Genomic DNA, 19651 nt, shown 5'->3' on the forward strand with positions numbered 1-19651 from the left:
GTAACAATGTATAAGCAATTAGTCAGCTTCAAACTGAAATAAAAGAAGTATCAAGTTACGAGGCAATGTACTGAGTGCAATGGCATAGCACGAGTCAAAATATATGTATGTATAAATGAAAGACATACTACAAGACCTTAACCTTCCTATACTCACGCATTGGTCTCTGAGACCGACGAAACACATTTTCGTAATTATTTTTATGCACGAAAATCTGGAGAAGCCGTCGGATTTGTGGCTTACTTCGTTTTAGTGCACGCTTTGCCTTCGTGCGAAGCGTACGTGTTGTAGCATTTGGCGCCAATCGGTCGGTGAAACCGACGCCAGTATGCCCTTTTTGTTATGGCGAGGCTCAAAACTAAGCCAAATATTAAAAAAATATATACTTTGATATGTACTTTATTATTATTAAGACGTTTATTTTGTTTTTAAAAACAAATTCAGAGTTTTTTTTTGCTATCCTATTACTTAAGAAAAATATCTCAAATTTGAAGACTGATTTGTGATAGACTGAAAGTCTGTAAAATAATTAATATATGAGGTACTATGCACACTACGTTGATTCATTATGCCCTAAATATTAAAATAATTATAATATTAAAAAAAAACAGTATGTAAAAAAATATATTGTAGGGGGTATGAATTATCGGTCTGTGAGACCGTGCGCGAGTATAATTGTTACAATAATTGGCGCAAGTATAGGAAGGTTAAGAAACATCCAGAAAAAGGCGTCGGACCACTATGCCAAGGATTGCCCTGTGAGCCCCGATCTTAAAGACAAATACCTTAAAATCGCAGTTGAAGAAAGCAACTTCCCCAAGGAGACGCTCGTCTATCTAGCTAAACTTCGATCTGGCTACTGTAATGGGTCAAACCCTTACTTATATAGAATCGGCCCCGACATACCCAATGTATGTTTCCACTTGTAACTTGTCCCCATATGACGCCAACCATCTATTAAGTTTCAATATGGAACCAACGCCTCTAACACCCTTATCTCTCTGAACCAACCCTGTTCAAACTACAAGTTACCTCGGACTCTCGTTAGTGGACATTGATGACAACTAGTGAGTAGTCGCCTACTGACTTAAATATAATTAATTGATTGATGAGCAAATATTATCGCTGAATAGAATATATTGGTATGTATGTACGTTTAAGTATGAGTGAACGATCTACGTTATATACCCAATAAACATTGTTGTAAGATTGCTTATTAATAAATTTATTTCCAAAATATTTCAACTAAAAACAAGTAACGACAACATTGTCTTCGGTTATGCCGAATACCTCATAGCTTTCATGAATAATCTGATAAAATTTCGAAAAATCTTAATAATCAGCTTTTTAAGATATTAATTGGCGTGTTTTTTAACATTTATATACATCTACATGCGCCTAAAAACGCTTATCATCATTAAAATAAGGTTTATTGAAGACCCGCGGTAGTGGTTAAATGTGTTAGATAAAGTTATGCACTTGGCAGTCCATATAAAGTTTAGGTGCTTATGTATACACATGTAAAAACAACACAGCTTTTATATAAAAAAAATGTAAAAGCGATCTTTTCGACAAATTCCATGAACATAATTTATCTTCTTATCTCATCAATCAATTGTATGGGATATACAAATTTCAAAATTTGGTATTTTTTTGGGAAAGCTATTTTGTTTAATAATAAGTTATTTTTTTCAATTCACTTGGTGAATACTTTCATTTCTCACCAATACCATTCACTTCCCCTCTCCTTTCTTCTTATAAATCTATCCTTATACTTATCACTGCTCTATTAACTCTCTATTTTTATTTTCATCGCCCCTTCTTGCTCATCTTTCGCTCTCCCCTTCATCTAGTTCTGCCTTTCCATTTTCCTCTCCGCTTCCATACCTATTTCCATGCCTTTCAATCTCCTTTTACCTTTACCTCCATTAACTCATTCCGCTCAACTTACTACATATTCTCTCTACCTATCTCCCTCGCTAACCATAAATACGACTTTTTTCAAATAAGTTGCTCCTTGATCAATAAATTTGGAATATATTAAATGTAGACAAAAAGCGAACCGCAACTTAAAAGATATTTCATCGAACAGAGGTCTATCACTGGTTCATTTCCCGAAGTAAAGGCATCCCAAATAATAACCTAGGCAAGAGCCTACCTAAGTACTAAATTTCAAGCAAAGACAATCATATATGTATATGATTTTATAGGTCGGTATCTCATCCACTTTTCGGAAGAGCCATTGTCGTACAAAAAAGTCAAGAAATAAGGCAGTTATGTATTAAATTTCAAGCAAATCGGACACATCGAATACCTAGCTCAATTGGAAGCTAACTTAAAATTCTTAAATTTAGAAGTTGAGTTCTTCCGGGCTTCCCAATTCAATATCTACCAGACTGTATACTCGATTCATGGCGCAACGATACAAGGTGGCAGCATGGGACAGCTGATTTTAAGCTTTTTTTATTTGATTTGATACATCAAATTACGGCGCAGTACGATTTTGATATTTGTCCAACGAATTTACAAAAACAAAGTACATGAAATTTTTATTTATGTTTGTAGGTATGTCACCATGCTGCCGCCTTGTATCGTTCCGCTATCACTCGATTTACTAATAAAGAGAAAATACTATTGTAACAAATAACAAGTATGGGTGTCTAGGTTCGGGTGTAACCGAACATTATATGCTCAGCGTGAGTTTCAATTGTACAGTTCATTTCCGACCAATTACTTTTTCGAATTTTGTTATGAGGGATTTTTTTTGAGGCTACATAAATGGTGTGTATTGGCTGATCGGAATAGGGGCCTGGCGCCGCCCATTAAGAACAAAATGTCTCCCAATAAAACTTAGGAAGTGAAATAAAAATAAAAAAAAAATAAATGTAAGGCGCAATAACCTCCGAAGAGATCTAAGGCCGAGCTTCTCTTCCAATTTGCGTCGTGCTCCTCTTGATTTTCCCTACAAATTGGCCGGACGGGACCTACATGTTTTATGCCGACTCCGAACGGCATCTGCAAGGCAGATGAGTTTTCACTGAGAGCTTTTCATGGCAGAAATACACCCGGAGCGCTTGCCAAACACTGCCGAGGGGCGACCCCGCTTAGAAAAATTTTCTTATAATTGAAAAACATTATTTCTAAAATTTTGATGTTGCTTTGCCCGGGAGTTGAACCCAGGGCATACGGTGTGATAGGCGGAGCACGCTACCATCACACCACGGTGGCCGCTAGGAAGTGAAATATCATTGATAAAAAACAATTTTTCGACAAGATTTAGCTTTCTGTTCTAGTATACGACTCTTTTAAACATCTTTTATATAAAAGTGGGCGTGCTCTTAAACGGATCCCGTCCATTTTTACTAGAACCATTTCCATTTCAATTTTTTTTTTTTATTTCCTGCTATAAGGAAAGTATGTGTTTCCAATTTTATTACGATATGTAATCATCCGATTTCGCTTATTTTAAAAGGAACCCGTATACCAAATTTCAATAAGATATCTCAATATTTACTCAAGTTATCGTGTGCACAGACAGACGGACGGACATGGCTAAATCAATTCCTTTATTCATCCTGAGCATTTTGATATACAGAAGTCTATATTTATCTTGATTCGTTTATGCTCTTACGATCAACCGTTATGTTACAAAGTTAATATACTCTGTGCAAAGCACGCTGAATATAAAAATTGCATCGGCGCATATGAGAAAAGGCAGTCAGTTTTTCGCTATCCCCAACCAATCGGTAAGAAAGAAGTTTGTTGTCGACAATTTGTATCTCGTATATATGTATGTACATATGTATGTATGTATGTGTGGTTGCTGTGCTATATGAGCATAAACAAAAAGAGAGCAAAATGTCGTTAGCTCTTTTTCTCCAAGCGCAAACAGCTGCAAGGCAAGCAGGCAAGGTCATACTTGGCCCTGTTTAAAAATTAAACATGTCTTTATTAAAATTAGTTTTAAAACAAATATGCCTATGTAAATCTGGGGTAATTTTAATACTTGAATTAGAAAAATCGGACGAGTAGATTGGTTGTTGTGCTCTAAGCAAGTTAGGGTCTTTAATTGTATTATGACTTATCGGACACCAAAATTCTCTGACAAACATGACAAAATTAACTCTGATAGTCATCCTAATCATTTCGGTAAACTTTTTCATCCCTTTTTAAAACATAGAATTTGCTGTATATGTGAGGCTCCGCTGGAAAAGGCCCCAACTGGAATGTTGTTGATTTTACACGGCAAGGTATATTAGGTCGTTTGCGCTAGCTTTCGCATGATCGCTCGTATACGGCACAACACTGTCGCCCTATGAATAAAAAGCTATATAGATTATCGACAGCTGAGGGGAATATCACCCTATCTCAGCTGCCGTTTCGAATGCACCCTATACCATAAAACGTTTCAATAATGACCTATTTCAAAATGTGTTTCAAGAATGCGTTGTCTCACAATTTGTTTCAAAAATGCCTTACTTGAGCTCAAAACATTTTGACATTAGATGGGGCGTTTATGAAACAAATTCTGAGATATAGTCAAGGCGAATTCAATACCAGGTGTTGTTATCCCAACAGCTGATTGTTTTTTCTTATTAATTTTCCATACAGCGCCTTGTACTTTAATATATCAGTTAATCGAAAACAATTACAATTTTCTTTTGACTTGACATTCTTCTGCACGGCGAATTGGTTGAATTCGCTTTGCCACAACCTGGTATGGACTCGCCTTGGATATATCATTTTTGAAACAAATTCTGAAATAGGGCGTTATTCAAAGGTTTTCTGATAGGGTGATTTATATAAATATTCCATTCAGCAGTCGATATTGTCTCACTAAAATTTAAAAGCGGTTTGACCGATTTCGATAACTTTTTTTGTCTCGTTCGTAATAGTTCAAGGAAGGTTTAGAAAAAAATTGGGAGTAGGAGTGAGAGTGGGAGTGCGAGGGGGAGTGAGAATGCGAGTGGGAGTGAGAAGTGAAAAATTGTTGTGTATAATTTTATTTCAAGAAAAAATTAGAAGGTTAGCAGGAAAGGTTCCCTTTCGCTTAATGTATTCCAAGACTTGTGTTGACGTTTTTAAGTTTAGAAAAAGCCTACAATGTTTGTTGGGTACCTACGAATGTGCTCGTCTATGGCAATAAATAAAAAAAAAAGAGAATTATCATATAAAGCAAAAAATAGAGCAAACTCTTATTAAATGCGCATTATTAAATTATTTGAAATGAATAAGCTCGCTCTTTGAGCGCCATGTTTTCTATTGTAAACAGTATAAATGAGACAAACCAAATGTTTGGACATAAAAAAGTCAATAATTTATTGGTTTCTTAACATCAAACTAAACAAACAAACAATAATAAAGACATGTTTTCGAGAAACTTACTTTTCCTTATACCGCTATTAGCTTGGTCCTGCGTTAATGCCTATGTTATACCGTCCGAGTTGCCAGAACGTGTGGGTGATAAATTTATATATTTCGGTTATGGCAGTAATATGCTTACAAAACGCATACATATACAAAATCCAACAGCACAAAAAATTGGTGTGGGAATTTTGAAGGATTATCGTTTGGACTTTAATACGTTCACCGAACGTTGGGGTGGTGCCCCAGCTACTGTTGTACCGACAGATGGCGCCTACGTTTACGGCACGCTCTGGGAAATTGATCTAAGTAATTTGGATGATATTGATAAGTAAGTTCGAATCAACCAATAATATCATTAAATTGATTTATTTCAACTTCACACAGAGGGTTAATGGACTGATTATTCAAGTTTTCTACATTAAAGCCCTTGTGAACTCTATTTTCTTATTGAACTCTATCTTCTATACAAAATGCAAATTCCTAATTATCTCATTATCGCTTTATTGTATGATTAATGGAGTCATAAAAGTTACATATTTTTCAGGTGTACTTCAGAAACCATAAAATATTGTTCAAAAACGGTGAAATGTATTTCAGAATAATCATTTGTAATTTAGAAACGTTAAATTAGACTTCCGACTAGTCAAACGTTATTCAGAAGTCGTACAATGTACTTCAAATTGGTCAAGTGTACTTCAGAGAGCGTAATGTATATTTCAAAATAGTCAACTGTAATTCATAAATCATAAATTTTATTTCAGAATAATAAATTGTAATTCAGAAACAGTAAATTGCGTTTCAAAAACTGTTAATTGCACTTAAGAATAGTCAATTGAACTTCAGAAATCGCATGTTGTAACTACTTAAGAAACCACTTACTGGGTCACTTCAAAACTATTATACTTTTAGGAGCAGTATGTTATTTTTAAAAACGTTTTATGGTTTCGAAAGTATAATTGACTATTTTTAAGTAAAATTAATGGTTGCTGAAGTGAAATTTCCCGTTGCTGAAGTGCAATTGTCTGTTCTAAGTCCATATCAAATTTTCTGAAGTGCAATTGATTATTCTGAAAAATATTTTACAGTTTCTGAAGTACAATGGTTTATTCTGAAATAAATTTTACATTCCTGCAATACAACTGACTATTCTCAACTTTATCTTACAGCTTCTGAAGTATAATTGTTTATTCTGAAATAAATTTTACATTCCTGAAATACAACTGACTATTCTCAACTTCATTTTAAAACTTCTGAAGCAAATGTGTTTATTCTGAATCCAATTTCATGTCTTCTGCAGTACAATTGACTATTCCGAAAAAGATTTAGTTTGGTGTTTCAGATTTTATTTTCAATGCAAAAAATGGATTTCAAAAATGAATTATTTTTAACAATTTACGAAAAATAAATACCCCAAATAAAATTGTGTCCAGCACTTGCAACAAAAGATAATATGGTTCTTTAAAAACCAGGTACATATTTGGTAAGGTTTAACATCTCTTGGGTATGCACTTATTATACTCAGCGTGCTTTGCACACAGAGTATATTAACTTTGATTGGATAACGGTTGATTATACAGGTATAAAGGAATCGAAATAGATATAGACTTCCATATATCAAAATCATCAGTATCGAAAAAAAATTTGATTGAGCCATGTCCGTCCGTCTGTACGTTAATACGATAACTTGAGTAAATATTGAGATAACTGCACCAAATTTGGTGCACGAGCTTACCTGGACCCAGAATAGATTGGTATTGAAAATCAGCGTAATCGGATGATAACCACGCCCACTTTTTATATATAAAAATTTTGGAAAACACAAAAAACCTGATTATTTAGTAAATAATACACCTAGAATGCTGAAATTTGACATGTGTACTGATATTGAGACTCTTGATAAAAATTTGAAAAAAAATTTTAAAATGGGCGTGGCACCCCCCACTTGTGATAAAATCAGTTTTACAAATATTATTAATCATAAATCAAAAATCGTTAAACCTATCGTAACAAAATTCGGCAGAGAGGTTGCCTTTACTACAGGCATGCTTAACGAACGAAACGTTATTTAACGTTTATTAGCGTTGATTATCGTAACGAAATGATATCGTTTCGTTCGTTAAGCATGCCTGCTTTACTATAAGCAATTTTCTATGTTTCGGGTGGCATAACTCGAAGAAAAATTAAAGGATCGTAATAAAATTGGGTACACAAATTTTCCCTATAGCAAGAAATATTTCTAGAAAAAATGGACGAGATCGATTAAAGACCACGCCCACTTTTATATAAAAGATTTTTAAAAGGGTAGTAGACGAAAATAATAAGCTATATCTTAGAGAAAAATAGCTTTGTATCAATAGAACTTTACTTTCTAAATTGAATTATAACATTAAATTGGAAAATAATTAAATTTGAAAAAAAATGGTTGTGGCACCGCCCCTTTTTTGTCTAAGCAATTTTCAATATTTCAGGAGCCATAACTCGAAGAAAAATTTACATATCGTAACAAAATTGGGTACACATATTTTCCTTATAGCAGAAAATATTTCTAGTCAAAATGGACGGGATCGGTTAAAGACCACGGCAACTTAGATATAAAACAAGTTTAAAAGGTTTAAAAGGGTCGTAGACTAGAATAATAACCTATAAATTAGCAAAAAATAGGTTTGAATCAATAATATTTCACTTATCAAGTTATATTGTAGGAGGAAATGTGGAGACATTTTTTTTTTAAACGGGCGATGCCACGTGTTATTTAGAAAAGTAATTTATCTGAAATGAAATGTGCAATTGAAGCTCACGCTGAGTATATAATGTTCGGTTACACCTGAACTTAGACACCTTTACTTGTGTTTGATTGTCTTTAAAGTTAGAGAGGAGAGCTGTTTCTTTTAACTATTTTTTTAAAGCGTAATTTTTTGGGGCTACTGATAGATGTTCGTTTATGAAGCAAATGGCCTGTGAAGAAAGGAAAAATTAATTATTTCATTAGGCTAAATTGTGATGTCATTAAAGTTTTGTGTGAATTTGGTATAACATTTATAGTTTATTTAATTTATAAAAATTATTTGTTTTCATACCATGTACTTAAACTATTTTACAGTCAAGAGGGTGTTCACGAAGACATTTATTATGCTGCAAGTGTACCCGTAATGCTGCCAAATGATACATCAATTACTGCACGCGCATATTTGTTGGTTGATCAACCTGTCAAACCCTTAACGTCCTTCACCGCTCAGCAGCTGGTGCCACCAAACCGTCAGCCTTCCAAAACGTATCTTCAATGCTTGGTTAAGGGTGCTGAGGAGACGGGTATTGTGCCAGGGTACATAGATTGGTTGAAAAATGTAAAACATAATGGTCACATAGCACCAGAGTTGGAAAGTATTTTGGAGCTGAAGGATGTGCAATTGGTTACATGATGTTTTCCCTTCACTGTGACTGCACACCTGTGACATATTTAGGTGCACAAGAGGGTGTTTTGTAAATACATACATTTTTTACACATAAGTATTTAGTTTATTGCTACAGTTTTTTAATAAAAACTTCTTAGTCTGATGTCAAACGTCAAAAACTAACTGGAAGTTATATGTAGTAGCCAGAGATATGGAAATAAAAATCTGCCTTCAGCTCATATTTTTTGCGGGTCCCAAGATTGGGCGTGGAAGAACTTGGTCGGATACTACTTGTCCCCGATATGGTCGCCGAGCCTAAAGGTAACTCATTGGAAGAATCTACAGGCCTGCCAAAACATCGCTCTCTAAGCTACTACGGGTTGTCTTCTTATGTCCCTAGAACACCATTTACACAGTGAGGTGAGAGTACTCCCTATAAGGGAGAGAAATCAAATGCTGAACAGTTTCTGCTGAATACACAGATATCTGGCTATTCCAACAGGCATCTGATTGAAGAGATAGGGCCTCCCAGAGACTTAGAAAGTCATCTCCGCAAGCTTTATGAGGAAATAGGGCACACGAGAACTCAGCCATTAGGAGAAAAAGAATACAAAATTTCCTCAGAGAAATCCATCAAAACGCATCGGACGTCCATACCAGGAATTGCCTGGCGAACCCAGTTCATACAGTCAAATATCCCAAACTCGCAGTAGAGGAAAGCAACCTCCACAGGTAGAGGCGCGTTAGTCTAGCTCAACTTCGATCTTGAGACTGTAACAGGTTAAACTCTTACCTATCCAGAATTCACCCCGATGTACATAAAGTATGTCCTGCTTGTAACGTATCCCCTCATGACATAAATCATCTTTTCAATTGCAATGTGGATCCAGCGCCTTTGGCACCGCTTTCTCTCTGGTCCACCCCTGTTGAAAGTGCAATTATATTGATGAAAAATTTTGAGTGTTCGCACCTATTGGATGGGGCGAAGCACTGCTTCAACAACAACAACACAACCGGTCCCGAAATAGCTATGCAATAATCTTGAAATAGCTCCGGAAAAGTCCTATTAACAATCCATACAAACAGCCCCTCTATTGTCCTGAAACATTCCTAAACAACCAACGAAATGTTTTCGAAAAAATCCGAAATTGGAAGCACAAAATAAAAGAGAAAAGTAAACATTTGACAGAAAATAATCTACACCATTTCCAGTTGTAAATGAGAAAGCGTCACTAGGAAATAAGAATAATTAATTGCAAATGAGAAACCGTCATATGAAAACGAGAATAGTTTAATTGTAAATGAGAAAGTGTCAGATGAGAATGCGAAAGCGTCATATGGAAATGAGAAAAGCCGGGTGTACTGTTGACGTCGATGGCGGGATCTGTCATCAGTGTTGGCCGCCTGGCTGATAGGGCAGAGGAGGAACACCTAGCCTCCGAAGGCGAATCATCGATGGCGGAATCTCATCAGTGTAAATCGTCTGTTTGGTAGAGAGGAGGAACTCATAGCCTCCGAGGGCGAATCCGCCAAGGATGGGGTCCGGAAGAAGAATGGTGATGATAGAAATCCGACAGATGAATCTTCAGCACTCTAAGGCGGCTTCCGCTAATTTGTGGCTCTGTCTTGAAAGGCAGGTAGGTCTAGATTCTGTGTGCTTGTTAAAAAGGAGATTCAAGCTTTTATTTTCTCTAATTTCAGCACTGACGCCGTAACCACAGTCTGCCTCGAGAGAGGTAGTAATGAAATGTGGGTGGTCTCAGCGTATATGCCCCATAGGGGTGTAGTGGGACCACCACCTGTCATACTGGGCGAAATCACCGCTGAAACGTGATTATGGGTGCTGATGCTAACGCCCACCACAGCATCTGGGGATGCTCGGATACCAATACTAGAGGTGAGTTTGAGAGTCTTTATTTATTTTAATTGTTGTTGAGGCACTCTGTATATGTAACAGGGCTCATAATCGGAATTTTGTTACTGCGGCAAGGGGGTGGTCCGGGACCTCACCCTGGTTAGTAGAAAACTGGAAGATCGGATATCGGGTTGGAGGGTTCTTAACGAGCACTCCTCTGATCACAGATATATTCAGTTTTCGATGAGCGAAGAACGTCCTGTTAAAATATATTTTAGGTATTCTAAAAGGACTAACGGGGACTTGTATTGTAGGAAGCTGGGACAGCTATTACCTGCGACGCCTGCCTTTAGTTCCGACCTGTCCGAATCTGGGATAGACGTTCTGGTGGAAGCGTCACCTCGGCAAGTAATAGCCCCTTTCAACTGTCATGTCCATCGAAAACTTACAGGGGCAAGAGAAAGCCGTCTGAGGCGTCCAGTAGACGGCTGTTCAGTAGAGCCAGGAGGAGTAAACTGCCCTCGGACTGGGAGCTCTATAAGGTGAGTATGGGAATTTATAAATATAAAATGAGGATAGTCAAGCGATGTTCATGGAGAAGCTTCTGTGAAAACGTAGAAGGCTGCAATGAATCCGCGAGGCGTAGAAAAATACTATCTAGGATACCCTCCTTTTAGGGTGTCTCAGGGATGATAATGGCGACTGGTCGATGAGTAGAGAGGAATCCCTAAAGCTTCAAGGGGATAATAATTTTCCCGATGTCCCACTTGCGCAGGGATCTCCGCCTGCACAGTCGGCGATCGCTGGCTATGCAGGAATGCCTGCCATTCCACTACGGGAAGGTCAAATCACCTGGGCTATACGTAAGTTCGTTCAAGCCCATCCGGGCCCGTATGGCATCATTCCTGCGCAACTTCAAAGGTCTTTAGGGATTTTCTGCCGCTTGTTGGCCATCATTTACTCTAACTTCCTTATGCTTAGTTATATTCCGAAGTCTTGGAACACGGTCAAGGTTATCTTTATTCTAACGACAGAAGCCCTCAAGTATTACCTAAGCATGCCTATTTTATAGGCAGATCAACGGAAACGGTTCTCCATTGGATTGTAAAGCAAATAGAGGGGTCCTGTGGGGTTTGTGTTCTAAACAGTTTACTACGAGTGCTTCCTAGACATCGAGGGGACTAAGAACATTGTCCTTCCAGGGCAATAGAAAGAGCTCTGGTTGGTTTGGGAGTTGAGGGGGATCTGGTTAAAATATTAACAAACTTCTCTGCAGAAAAACTGTCACAGCGGAGTGGGAAGGGACCATAATTGAGAGAGTGGGGTGGGGATTCTCCTCTGCTCTAGGTTGTGGTAGTCAACGAGCTTCTTGTTGAGCTGGAAGCCAATGGCTGTCAGGTGGTTGCGTAGCAGAAGACCCGTCTATCCTAGTCAGGGGAAAAATTCCGGGCGCCCTGCGCAGGGCTACCTGATGCTGATAACTGTTCCCTACACAACCTTCACCCCAGTCATTCCCTCGTGAAAGCAATGGGGAAGAGGACTCATCTGGGGCAGGGGGACAGGTTAACTTGTTCACGGATGAGTCGAAATTTGGTGGGAATCTTTTGTGAAGATATAAATGGAAGCCGCAAGTTTAAGATGGCCGATCACTGCAGCGTCTACCAAGCGGAAGTTGCTGCGATTAAGGATACGGTGGATGAAATGATATCCAGTGAAAGTTCCATACAGTGCGATCGAGTTTGGTAAGGGAGTGTTTGACCTCGCTTGCGATTGTATCGAACTATTTTATAATTAAGATTATCTGGGTCACAGGCCATAGCGATTGCCCGGGCAACTGCCAAGCGGATCTCTTACCCCGCATCGGTACAACTGAACCGGATGAAGATGGTTGTAGGGATTTGGGGATTCCTCTGGCCACCTGTGGTTTTCTCCTGCATAGATGGGCTTCGAGTCAGCACAGAAAACATGGGCGGACACCACCCCTTGCAGGGTGGCAAGATCTTTCTGGGTGGAAGTGGATGGCAGGAGGTTTGCCGAAATAATTGGGCTCAATAAGGCTCACCTATCAATGGTCATTGGGGTTTTGACATGGTACTGCCGCATGGGAATCCATGCGGTACGTCTCAATATAATGGAAACCCCATCCCGCTGCAGCTGTATGATAAATGATGAGGTGGAATTATCGAATCACTTTATGCTTAATTGCCAAGCTTTTGACTGAACTAGGCGAAAGTACTTCAGTCGCGACTCACTGGGATCTTCGGAGGATTCATCCAAGATTGGCATCATTATTATTCAGAACGCTACGCAACGATTCTCTAAGTAGTTATAGCAACGTTACCGTTATTTTATTATATTTTATTGGTATCAAAACGGACCTTTATATTGTCCAAGTGAGCTTCCCCTATCAGGGCAGCTACCACATAACCTAACCTAAAGTGGTACTCACGCGTTTCGTTCCTACTCTTGCCGATATTCTTTTTGCTAACTTAAAAAAAGTACTTCTTCTAGACAAATGCCCATTAAGATATGTATATAACCTTTAGATTTAAAATAGAGTTTCCTGATTTATAATTTGAAGAGTAAAATACACCTTGAAAGAATCGGGGTGAAAATACGTTGGTTTACGTGGAAAAGAAAAACCAAGATGGGGAAATTTAAGATTATTGGATGCAAAAATATCTGGTGTTATGGTTAAAAATGCCTCGCCAATCGAGTGGCGCGACTTTCACGATATGTCTCTTAACGGAAGTCGCTGGTAGAGGTATTAACCCAACATCACAATTGAGAGGATGATTTAAGTTCTAACAGTTTCGAATTTGCTCTCCGCATCTGCAAGAATTTGATATTTCCTTCTAATAAGTTAGTTTACTGGACGTGGCTTAGCAAAGGAGTTTACCCCGACACTGTATGAGTAGGCTGAGAACCCCTCTGTGCTTTTTCAGAAGTGTCAAAGTGTGTCTTCCACTTATGGTGCCCTATCTTACCAACTCACAGGAAAGTGAACTAAACTAAAAATCCAAAGTTTGATGTAAGCATACTGCATACCGATTTAAAAATAAGTAACCAGAAATATTTTCGCATAACAGTTAAAGTCAAATAAAAATTTAAAATCATGACCCATATTGGAATTCGAAAATGTACCAAGCACATTTTGATGTTGTGCTTCAAACGCCTAGGTGTCGCACGTGCAGTCTGTCTTTTCTAAGTAGTATTTGCAACCACCATCAGCTACAGTACGAATGAAAAATGAGGGCGACAGAACGATTTTATTTATATTAATGTTACCTAATGAAGCAGAGTAATAACAGAATTCTTGTGTTCTGGTAGAGGAATAACAGAATCCATGTGTTTTGGGAGAGGAATCACGGTTGCCACTTTAGTCCATTTGGGCCAAAAATGGCCCTTTCCAAGCCCATTTGGTCTGCTGGTCGCTTTTTTCAAATTTTGGTCCTTTTTAGGCTTTAACCAAAATTGGTTATTTTGTCTTTTGAGGTAAAAAACAAACTGCCAACAAAATTCTCCATATCTCCATTAACCCTTATATCAAAAATTGCTGTCATCAAAATGAAGCAGAATAATAGCAATTCACCTACCAGATAGTTTAGAAAATTGTTGGATCTTGAAGCAAACCAATTTTCGTTAATTGTTGGTGAAACAAGCGGCCAATCAGAAAATCTTGTTTTTGTGGCTAGATATTTCGATGGGTTATCAAACACTTTTCGTGATAGATTTTTGTCACTATTTGAGCTTAAAAAAAGTTGTTGCAAATGCACATGCAGCTCAAAGAAATTTGAGGGAGTTTGCCACTCATTAAGCCATTCTTGAATTGAAAACTAAATCAAAGCATGTTTTATATTAAGTGCACTTGCCAATCCCTAAATTTATGATCAACTTGTGTGTGCAAGCATACTGATAGGTGTTGAGAGTTTGCGGAGCAATATATCGACATGCCAAACAAAAAGTGACCCATAAAAAATGCTTAAAAAGAAGCCATATATAAAAATTTTTATTTTTCTCACACAGCCCAAACAAAATGTTAAGGAATTCCAAACCTATTGTGGTGTTAAGCCACGCAAGATATTAGGCATTTATTTAACTCACTCTGGAAAGTGTCTTCTTGCGTCGCCTCACACTGCGATGCGGCTATATTTTCTATCCTTGTGTTTGGAAGTTAATGGCGTTTCTGCTACATACATATATAACTGTCTAATTCATAATAAGTTACAAAATTAAAAGTTTATATATATTTCCGGCCTGCACTATAGAGTCCAATCAGAAAAAGTTTGCATGCCGATATTACACGATCAATATGAAGCATATTTTGAGTAGTTTTAGGTACAATGATTATATCAAAGTATTGGATATTTGAAAATTTTCTGCGTACATAATTTAGAGTAATTTGTATCGGAAGTAAGGCAGGCCGTTGGAGAGCAGAACGCGAGAAGCTTTAATAATAACATTGTCGACTAATTTCTCGTACCTATTTAAATGTGAACAAAATTCGATTACGACACAGTTGAAACTTTTAAGACCTTTCTAGGGTTAATTTTATGACTGTGGCTGGATTAAATACGTAAAACAAAGTATATGGCAAAAAAGTGTACATTTCAAAACTCGCACTTACTGAATCTAGACCATATAAGGGAAAATTGAAGGGTGAGGGTGTATTGGTAAACGTAATGGTAAAAAATTAAATTCTGCGTATCATAAAAAAAATTGGAACACTCAGCTATTGGAAAAAACCTTTTTTTTACATTTGGGACTGATTTGATAAAATTTATTCAATGGAGCTCTGGAGAAATGTAGATTAAACAAGTAAGTGTGTCGAGTGTAACCGAACATTATATACTCAGCGTGAGCTTCAATTGTACATTTCATTTCAGATAAATTACTATTCTACATAACACGTGGCACCGCCCGATTAAAAAACTTGATAAGTGAGATATCATTGATTCAAAACTATTTTTTGCTAACTCGTAGCTTATTATTCTAGTCTACGGCCCTTTTCAACTTGTTTTATATCTAAATTGCCGTGGTCTTTAACCGATTCCATCCATTTTTACTAGAAATATATTCTGCTAATTTTTCTTCGAGTTTGGCTTCCGAAACATAAAAATTCCTTAGTCATAAAAGGGGCGGTGCCACACCCATTTTCAAAAATTTTAGTGTTTTCCAATTTAATGTTATAATTTAATTTAGAAAGTAAAATTCTATTGATACAAAGCTCTTTTTCGCTAAGACATAGCTTATTATTTTCGTCTACGACCCTTTTAAAAAACTTTTATATAAAAGTGGGCGTGGTCTTTAACCGATCTCGTCCGTTTTTTCCCGAAACATAGAAAATTGGTTAGTCATAAACGGAGCGGTACCATACCCATTTTTTTAGATTTGAAGTTTTTCCTATTTATTGTTATAAATCCTCTTGGGAAAGGAAATACAATTGATATAAAGCTCTCTTTTGCAAAGATATAGCTTATTTTATTCGTCCACGACCCTTTTAAAAATCTTTTATATAAACGTGGGCGTGGTCCTTAACCGATTTCATAAATTTTTCTTCACAGCATTCCATATAGTAAAGACAACATCTCTGCCGAATTTTGTTACAATAGGTTCAATGTCAAATTTCAACATTCTAGGTTTATTATATACTAAATAATTAGGTTTTTTGTGTTTTCCAAAATGTTATATATATAAAAAGTGGGCGTGGTTATCATCCGATTTCGCTCATTTTTAATACCCATTCCGGGTCCAGATAAGCTTGTGTACCAAATTTGGTGAAGATATCTCAATATTTAGTCAAGTTATCGTGTTAACAGACGGACATGGCTCAATCAAATTTTTTTTCGATACTGATGATTTTGATATCTATATCTATCTCGATTCCTTTATACCTGTACAACTAACCGTTATACAATCAAAGTTAATATACTCTGTGTGCAAAGCACGCTGAGTATAAAAATAAGATTTTTGTGAAAATAAAACTGAATTAGTTTGGCTTGCTACACGGGTTTTACTCTAAGGTTTTTCGTTAAAACATATATTTATATAAGACTTTTTGTTAAAATGAAAATGTGTGACATTGTATTAAGCCAACCTGAAATTTAAGATGTTACAAGGAATTTGACACATTTGTGAATTACCGAATTGTTTGTGTACCAATTTTAGGATACAAAAATTTTGTCCATTTCTTTGCGGTTCCGTCCTTTTTTCGATGAATTTTGGTCCCATATGAAAAAAACATGGTTAGGCAACCGTGAGAGTAATAACAGAATTCTTGTGTATGGCAATCAATCGAACATGTTATTATGCTTTGGTTTTTTTTAATTATTCCAGCTTAATATATTCGCCGCTATAATACATTTTCAAAAGCTCAATTCATAAAAGCTTTATGTCATTTGTGAAGCTTTTACCTCTTATCAGACAACGAGTGAAAACAAAACTTGTCTACATACATCAATTAGTTTGACATTCGCTTAATACCGTTTTGCTTGATGCAGCGAGGAGGGACAAGAAATAGCAACAAAAACGTGGGAAACGAGCTTTAAAAATATTATAAAACATTTTATCGCATTTATTCATTTAGAAGTGAGTGAAATATAAGTTTATACATAAGTATATTCGTGCGTTTGTGGGCATATGGTATGTGAAAAACGGCGTTTTCATAATAATTTAATTGAGATGTGCATAGATGTGTTTCCCGCAGTTTTAAGGCTGTGCGTGATTGGAGAATTGAACAGCTAATTGTCATTATCGCTGTCTGTAAAGAGCTGATTGCCGTATGTCAAATACTATTAAATCAACAAAGCTTTTCCTTATTCTGCGACTACACTAGCGATTTGAAATATCGAATAAAATGCCGCTGAAATAAATATATTTGCTCTTCTTTCGTAGATGAGTTCGTTTTATTATTTCGGGTTTGGCAGTAATCTTTTAACCAAGCGAATACATATACAAAATCCATCAGCAGTGCGTGTGGGGCCTGGAAAGCTGGAGGTTAGTAGATTTATCTTACGATATTTTCCGTTTAGTATAACTTTGAAATATTTTTTTTATAGGACTATCAGCTTGACTTCTATACCAGTTCTCGTACATGGCATGGTGCGCCAGCAACTATTGTACCTAAACCGGGCTCGAGTGTTTATGGCGCCATTTGGCAGATAGATAATAAGGACATGAAGAGTTTGGATGAGTAAGTAAAAAAAAGAAATATTTAGAATTCTTTGTTGAAGTAAAACAATAGGTTCGATCAGATTTGGTAACGGTTACTTGGTTAGTATTAGTGGTAAAAAGATACCATCAGTGAAACCAACAACTCATACTCAGTAAAAGGTATCGAGAATACTCGATCCAAATGAGTACTTCGTAATTTTTACCAAATGTGAGAACGAGGTGTTAGAGGCGATGGTTTCGCATTACATTGAAAATATGGTTGGCGTCATTTTGGGACATGTCGCAAACGGGGCATACATTATGTACATATGTCGGGGCTGATTATGGATAGGTAAGAGTTTAACCTGTACAGTATTCAGATCGAAGTTGAGCTAGAGTGATGCGAGTGTCCTCAGGGAGATTGCTCTCCTCTGCTGCGAGATAAGGATATTTTACTTTAAGAACGGGGTTCGCCGGGCAATTCCTTCATTTTGCCTCACTAACAATGGTCCGAAGGCTGATATAAAATTTGTTTATCTTCATATTTTGTTGTACACACGCACCTACCCTTATACACAAAAGTGTTCTGTTGGGAAAGGGGCAATAATTTGGGATCTTAGATATTATAAGAAAATACTGTATTCTTAACAACACTTTAAAATGTCAAACAGCTGTCAGACAGCCGAATAAACACGTTGAGTGAATGTATCAAAAAAAATGTATGCTCAGTAATTCGAAGTTAAATCCGAGCCATTGAGTGTATTAAACATACTCCCCGGTGCATTTAGAAAATTATCACTCAACAGTTGTGTTTTCCGTAAGCGCCTATTTTGTCTACTATTTGGTGCTTTCGGCGAACACTAATGTTTTTGGTTTTGTATTTCAACTTGCTAATTTGATTTTCATTCCTCCACTTCTACCGTCTAGCCAAGAAGGCGTTTCCCTTGGCGTTTATGTACCGATCACAGTTCCAGTATTAGCGATGAATGATGGCAAACGAATTGAATGTAGGGCTTATCATTTAGCAAAACAGCCAATCGGAGATGTGAAATGTATGAAACCAGAGGAAATACCTTACAACAGGCAACCATCGAAAACCTATTTGAAAACAATGGTTAAAGGAGCTATTGAGTCATGTCTACCAGCAGATTATGTACAATGGTTGCGCTCAATCAAACACAACGGAAAAATTGTTGAGCTGTTGGAAAATAAATTGGATTTACACGATACTTGCTTATAGGGAAGAGCTATTAAGTTTATCGAAGGTGGAGAAAAAATGTGCATGTCACTGTGAGATTCGATTAAATACATATTTTTATTTGTTTCATGTAAAAAGGAAATATTTATTTATATGTTGTTTACATAAAACTAATGCATTTTCTTGTGCATAGGTTTCACCAAGTTATTGGAAAGTGCTTTATTAATGAAATAAACATGAAAAGAGTAAAAAATATATTTAACCTTGTTTACAAAGAAACAATGTGTGAGACCTCCATTGAGCGAACACTAACCGCCACTTAACTTTTGTCCGCCCAAGAGAGGTGTCCGCTCAAGGGAGTAGGTTGCTATTTTACAATTGTTTAATTATTAAATAGATTTTGATCTCACAACCTTCTATTTTAAAGACAAATTTTTTATTGCACTGTCGTAAAAATAATGTATGCCGTCGGTGTAAACCTTAGATCCTCAGTAGAGGTGGAAGAGTGAAGTAAGGGTGCAAAAATTAGGAGAAAAACGATACACGTGTACACTTTTGGAACAGGAACGGTCTGTAGTACACAGTGCCGACCAGGTAATAAGCAAATCGTAGAAGCTGACAGATCCCTAGAAGCAACTAAGAGGGGGTGGGGTGTTTGGGGGTCCTTGGAACCTTCTAGTATCTGCC

General features: G+C 36.9%; 2 protein-coding genes across 4 annotated transcripts; both read left to right on the forward strand.

The window, feature by feature from the left end:
• The first annotated feature begins 5243 nt into the window (after window positions 1-5243).
• LOC137254524 (gamma-glutamylcyclotransferase-like) lies at window positions 5244-9000 on the forward strand. Its single transcript, XM_067792251.1, has 2 exons — window positions 5244-5695; window positions 8468-9000. The coding sequence occupies exons 1-2, from the start codon at window positions 5367-5369 to the stop codon at window positions 8784-8786; spliced, it is 648 nt and encodes a 215-aa protein (XP_067648352.1). The 5' UTR covers window positions 5244-5366; the 3' UTR covers window positions 8787-9000.
• An 8019-nt stretch (window positions 9001-17019) lies between these two features.
• LOC137254525 (gamma-glutamylcyclotransferase-like) lies at window positions 17020-19221 on the forward strand. Of its 3 annotated transcripts, XM_067792255.1 has the most exons (5): window positions 17020-17256; window positions 17321-17393; window positions 17509-17610; window positions 17673-17806; window positions 18694-19221. In XM_067792255.1, the coding sequence occupies exons 3-5, from the start codon at window positions 17509-17511 to the stop codon at window positions 19004-19006; spliced, it is 549 nt and encodes a 182-aa protein (XP_067648356.1). In that variant the 5' UTR covers window positions 17020-17256; window positions 17321-17393; the 3' UTR covers window positions 19007-19221. The 3 variants fall into 3 exon arrangements, with proteins under 3 accessions (XP_067648356.1, XP_067648354.1, XP_067648355.1); XM_067792253.1 differs by lacking the exon at window positions 17321-17393; XM_067792254.1 differs by lacking the exon at window positions 17321-17393 and having other exon boundaries at window positions 17062-17202.
• The last annotated feature ends 430 nt before the right edge of the window (window positions 19222-19651 follow it).

Source organism: Eurosta solidaginis, chromosome 5 (assembly GCF_040869045.1).
Source record: "Eurosta solidaginis isolate ZX-2024a chromosome 5, ASM4086904v1, whole genome shotgun sequence".
Taxonomy (NCBI): domain Eukaryota; kingdom Metazoa; phylum Arthropoda; class Insecta; order Diptera; family Tephritidae; genus Eurosta; species Eurosta solidaginis.

Excerpts from the sequence above, each read along its gene's own strand:
- LOC137254524 (XM_067792251.1), top strand. The coding sequence starts at position 5,367 with ATGTTTTCGAGAAACTTACTTTTCCTTATACCGCTATTAGCTTGGTCC. Across the intron at positions 5,696-8,467 it reads AATTTGGATGATATTGATAA|TCAAGAGGGTGTTCACGAAG; the intron begins GTAAGTTCGAAT and ends ACTATTTTACAG.
- LOC137254525 (XM_067792253.1), top strand. Across the intron at positions 17,611-17,672 it reads TGGGGCCTGGAAAGCTGGAG|GACTATCAGCTTGACTTCTA; the intron begins GTTAGTAGATTT and ends TTTTTTTTATAG. Across the intron at positions 17,807-18,693 it reads GACATGAAGAGTTTGGATGA|CCAAGAAGGCGTTTCCCTTG; the intron begins GTAAGTAAAAAA and ends TCTACCGTCTAG.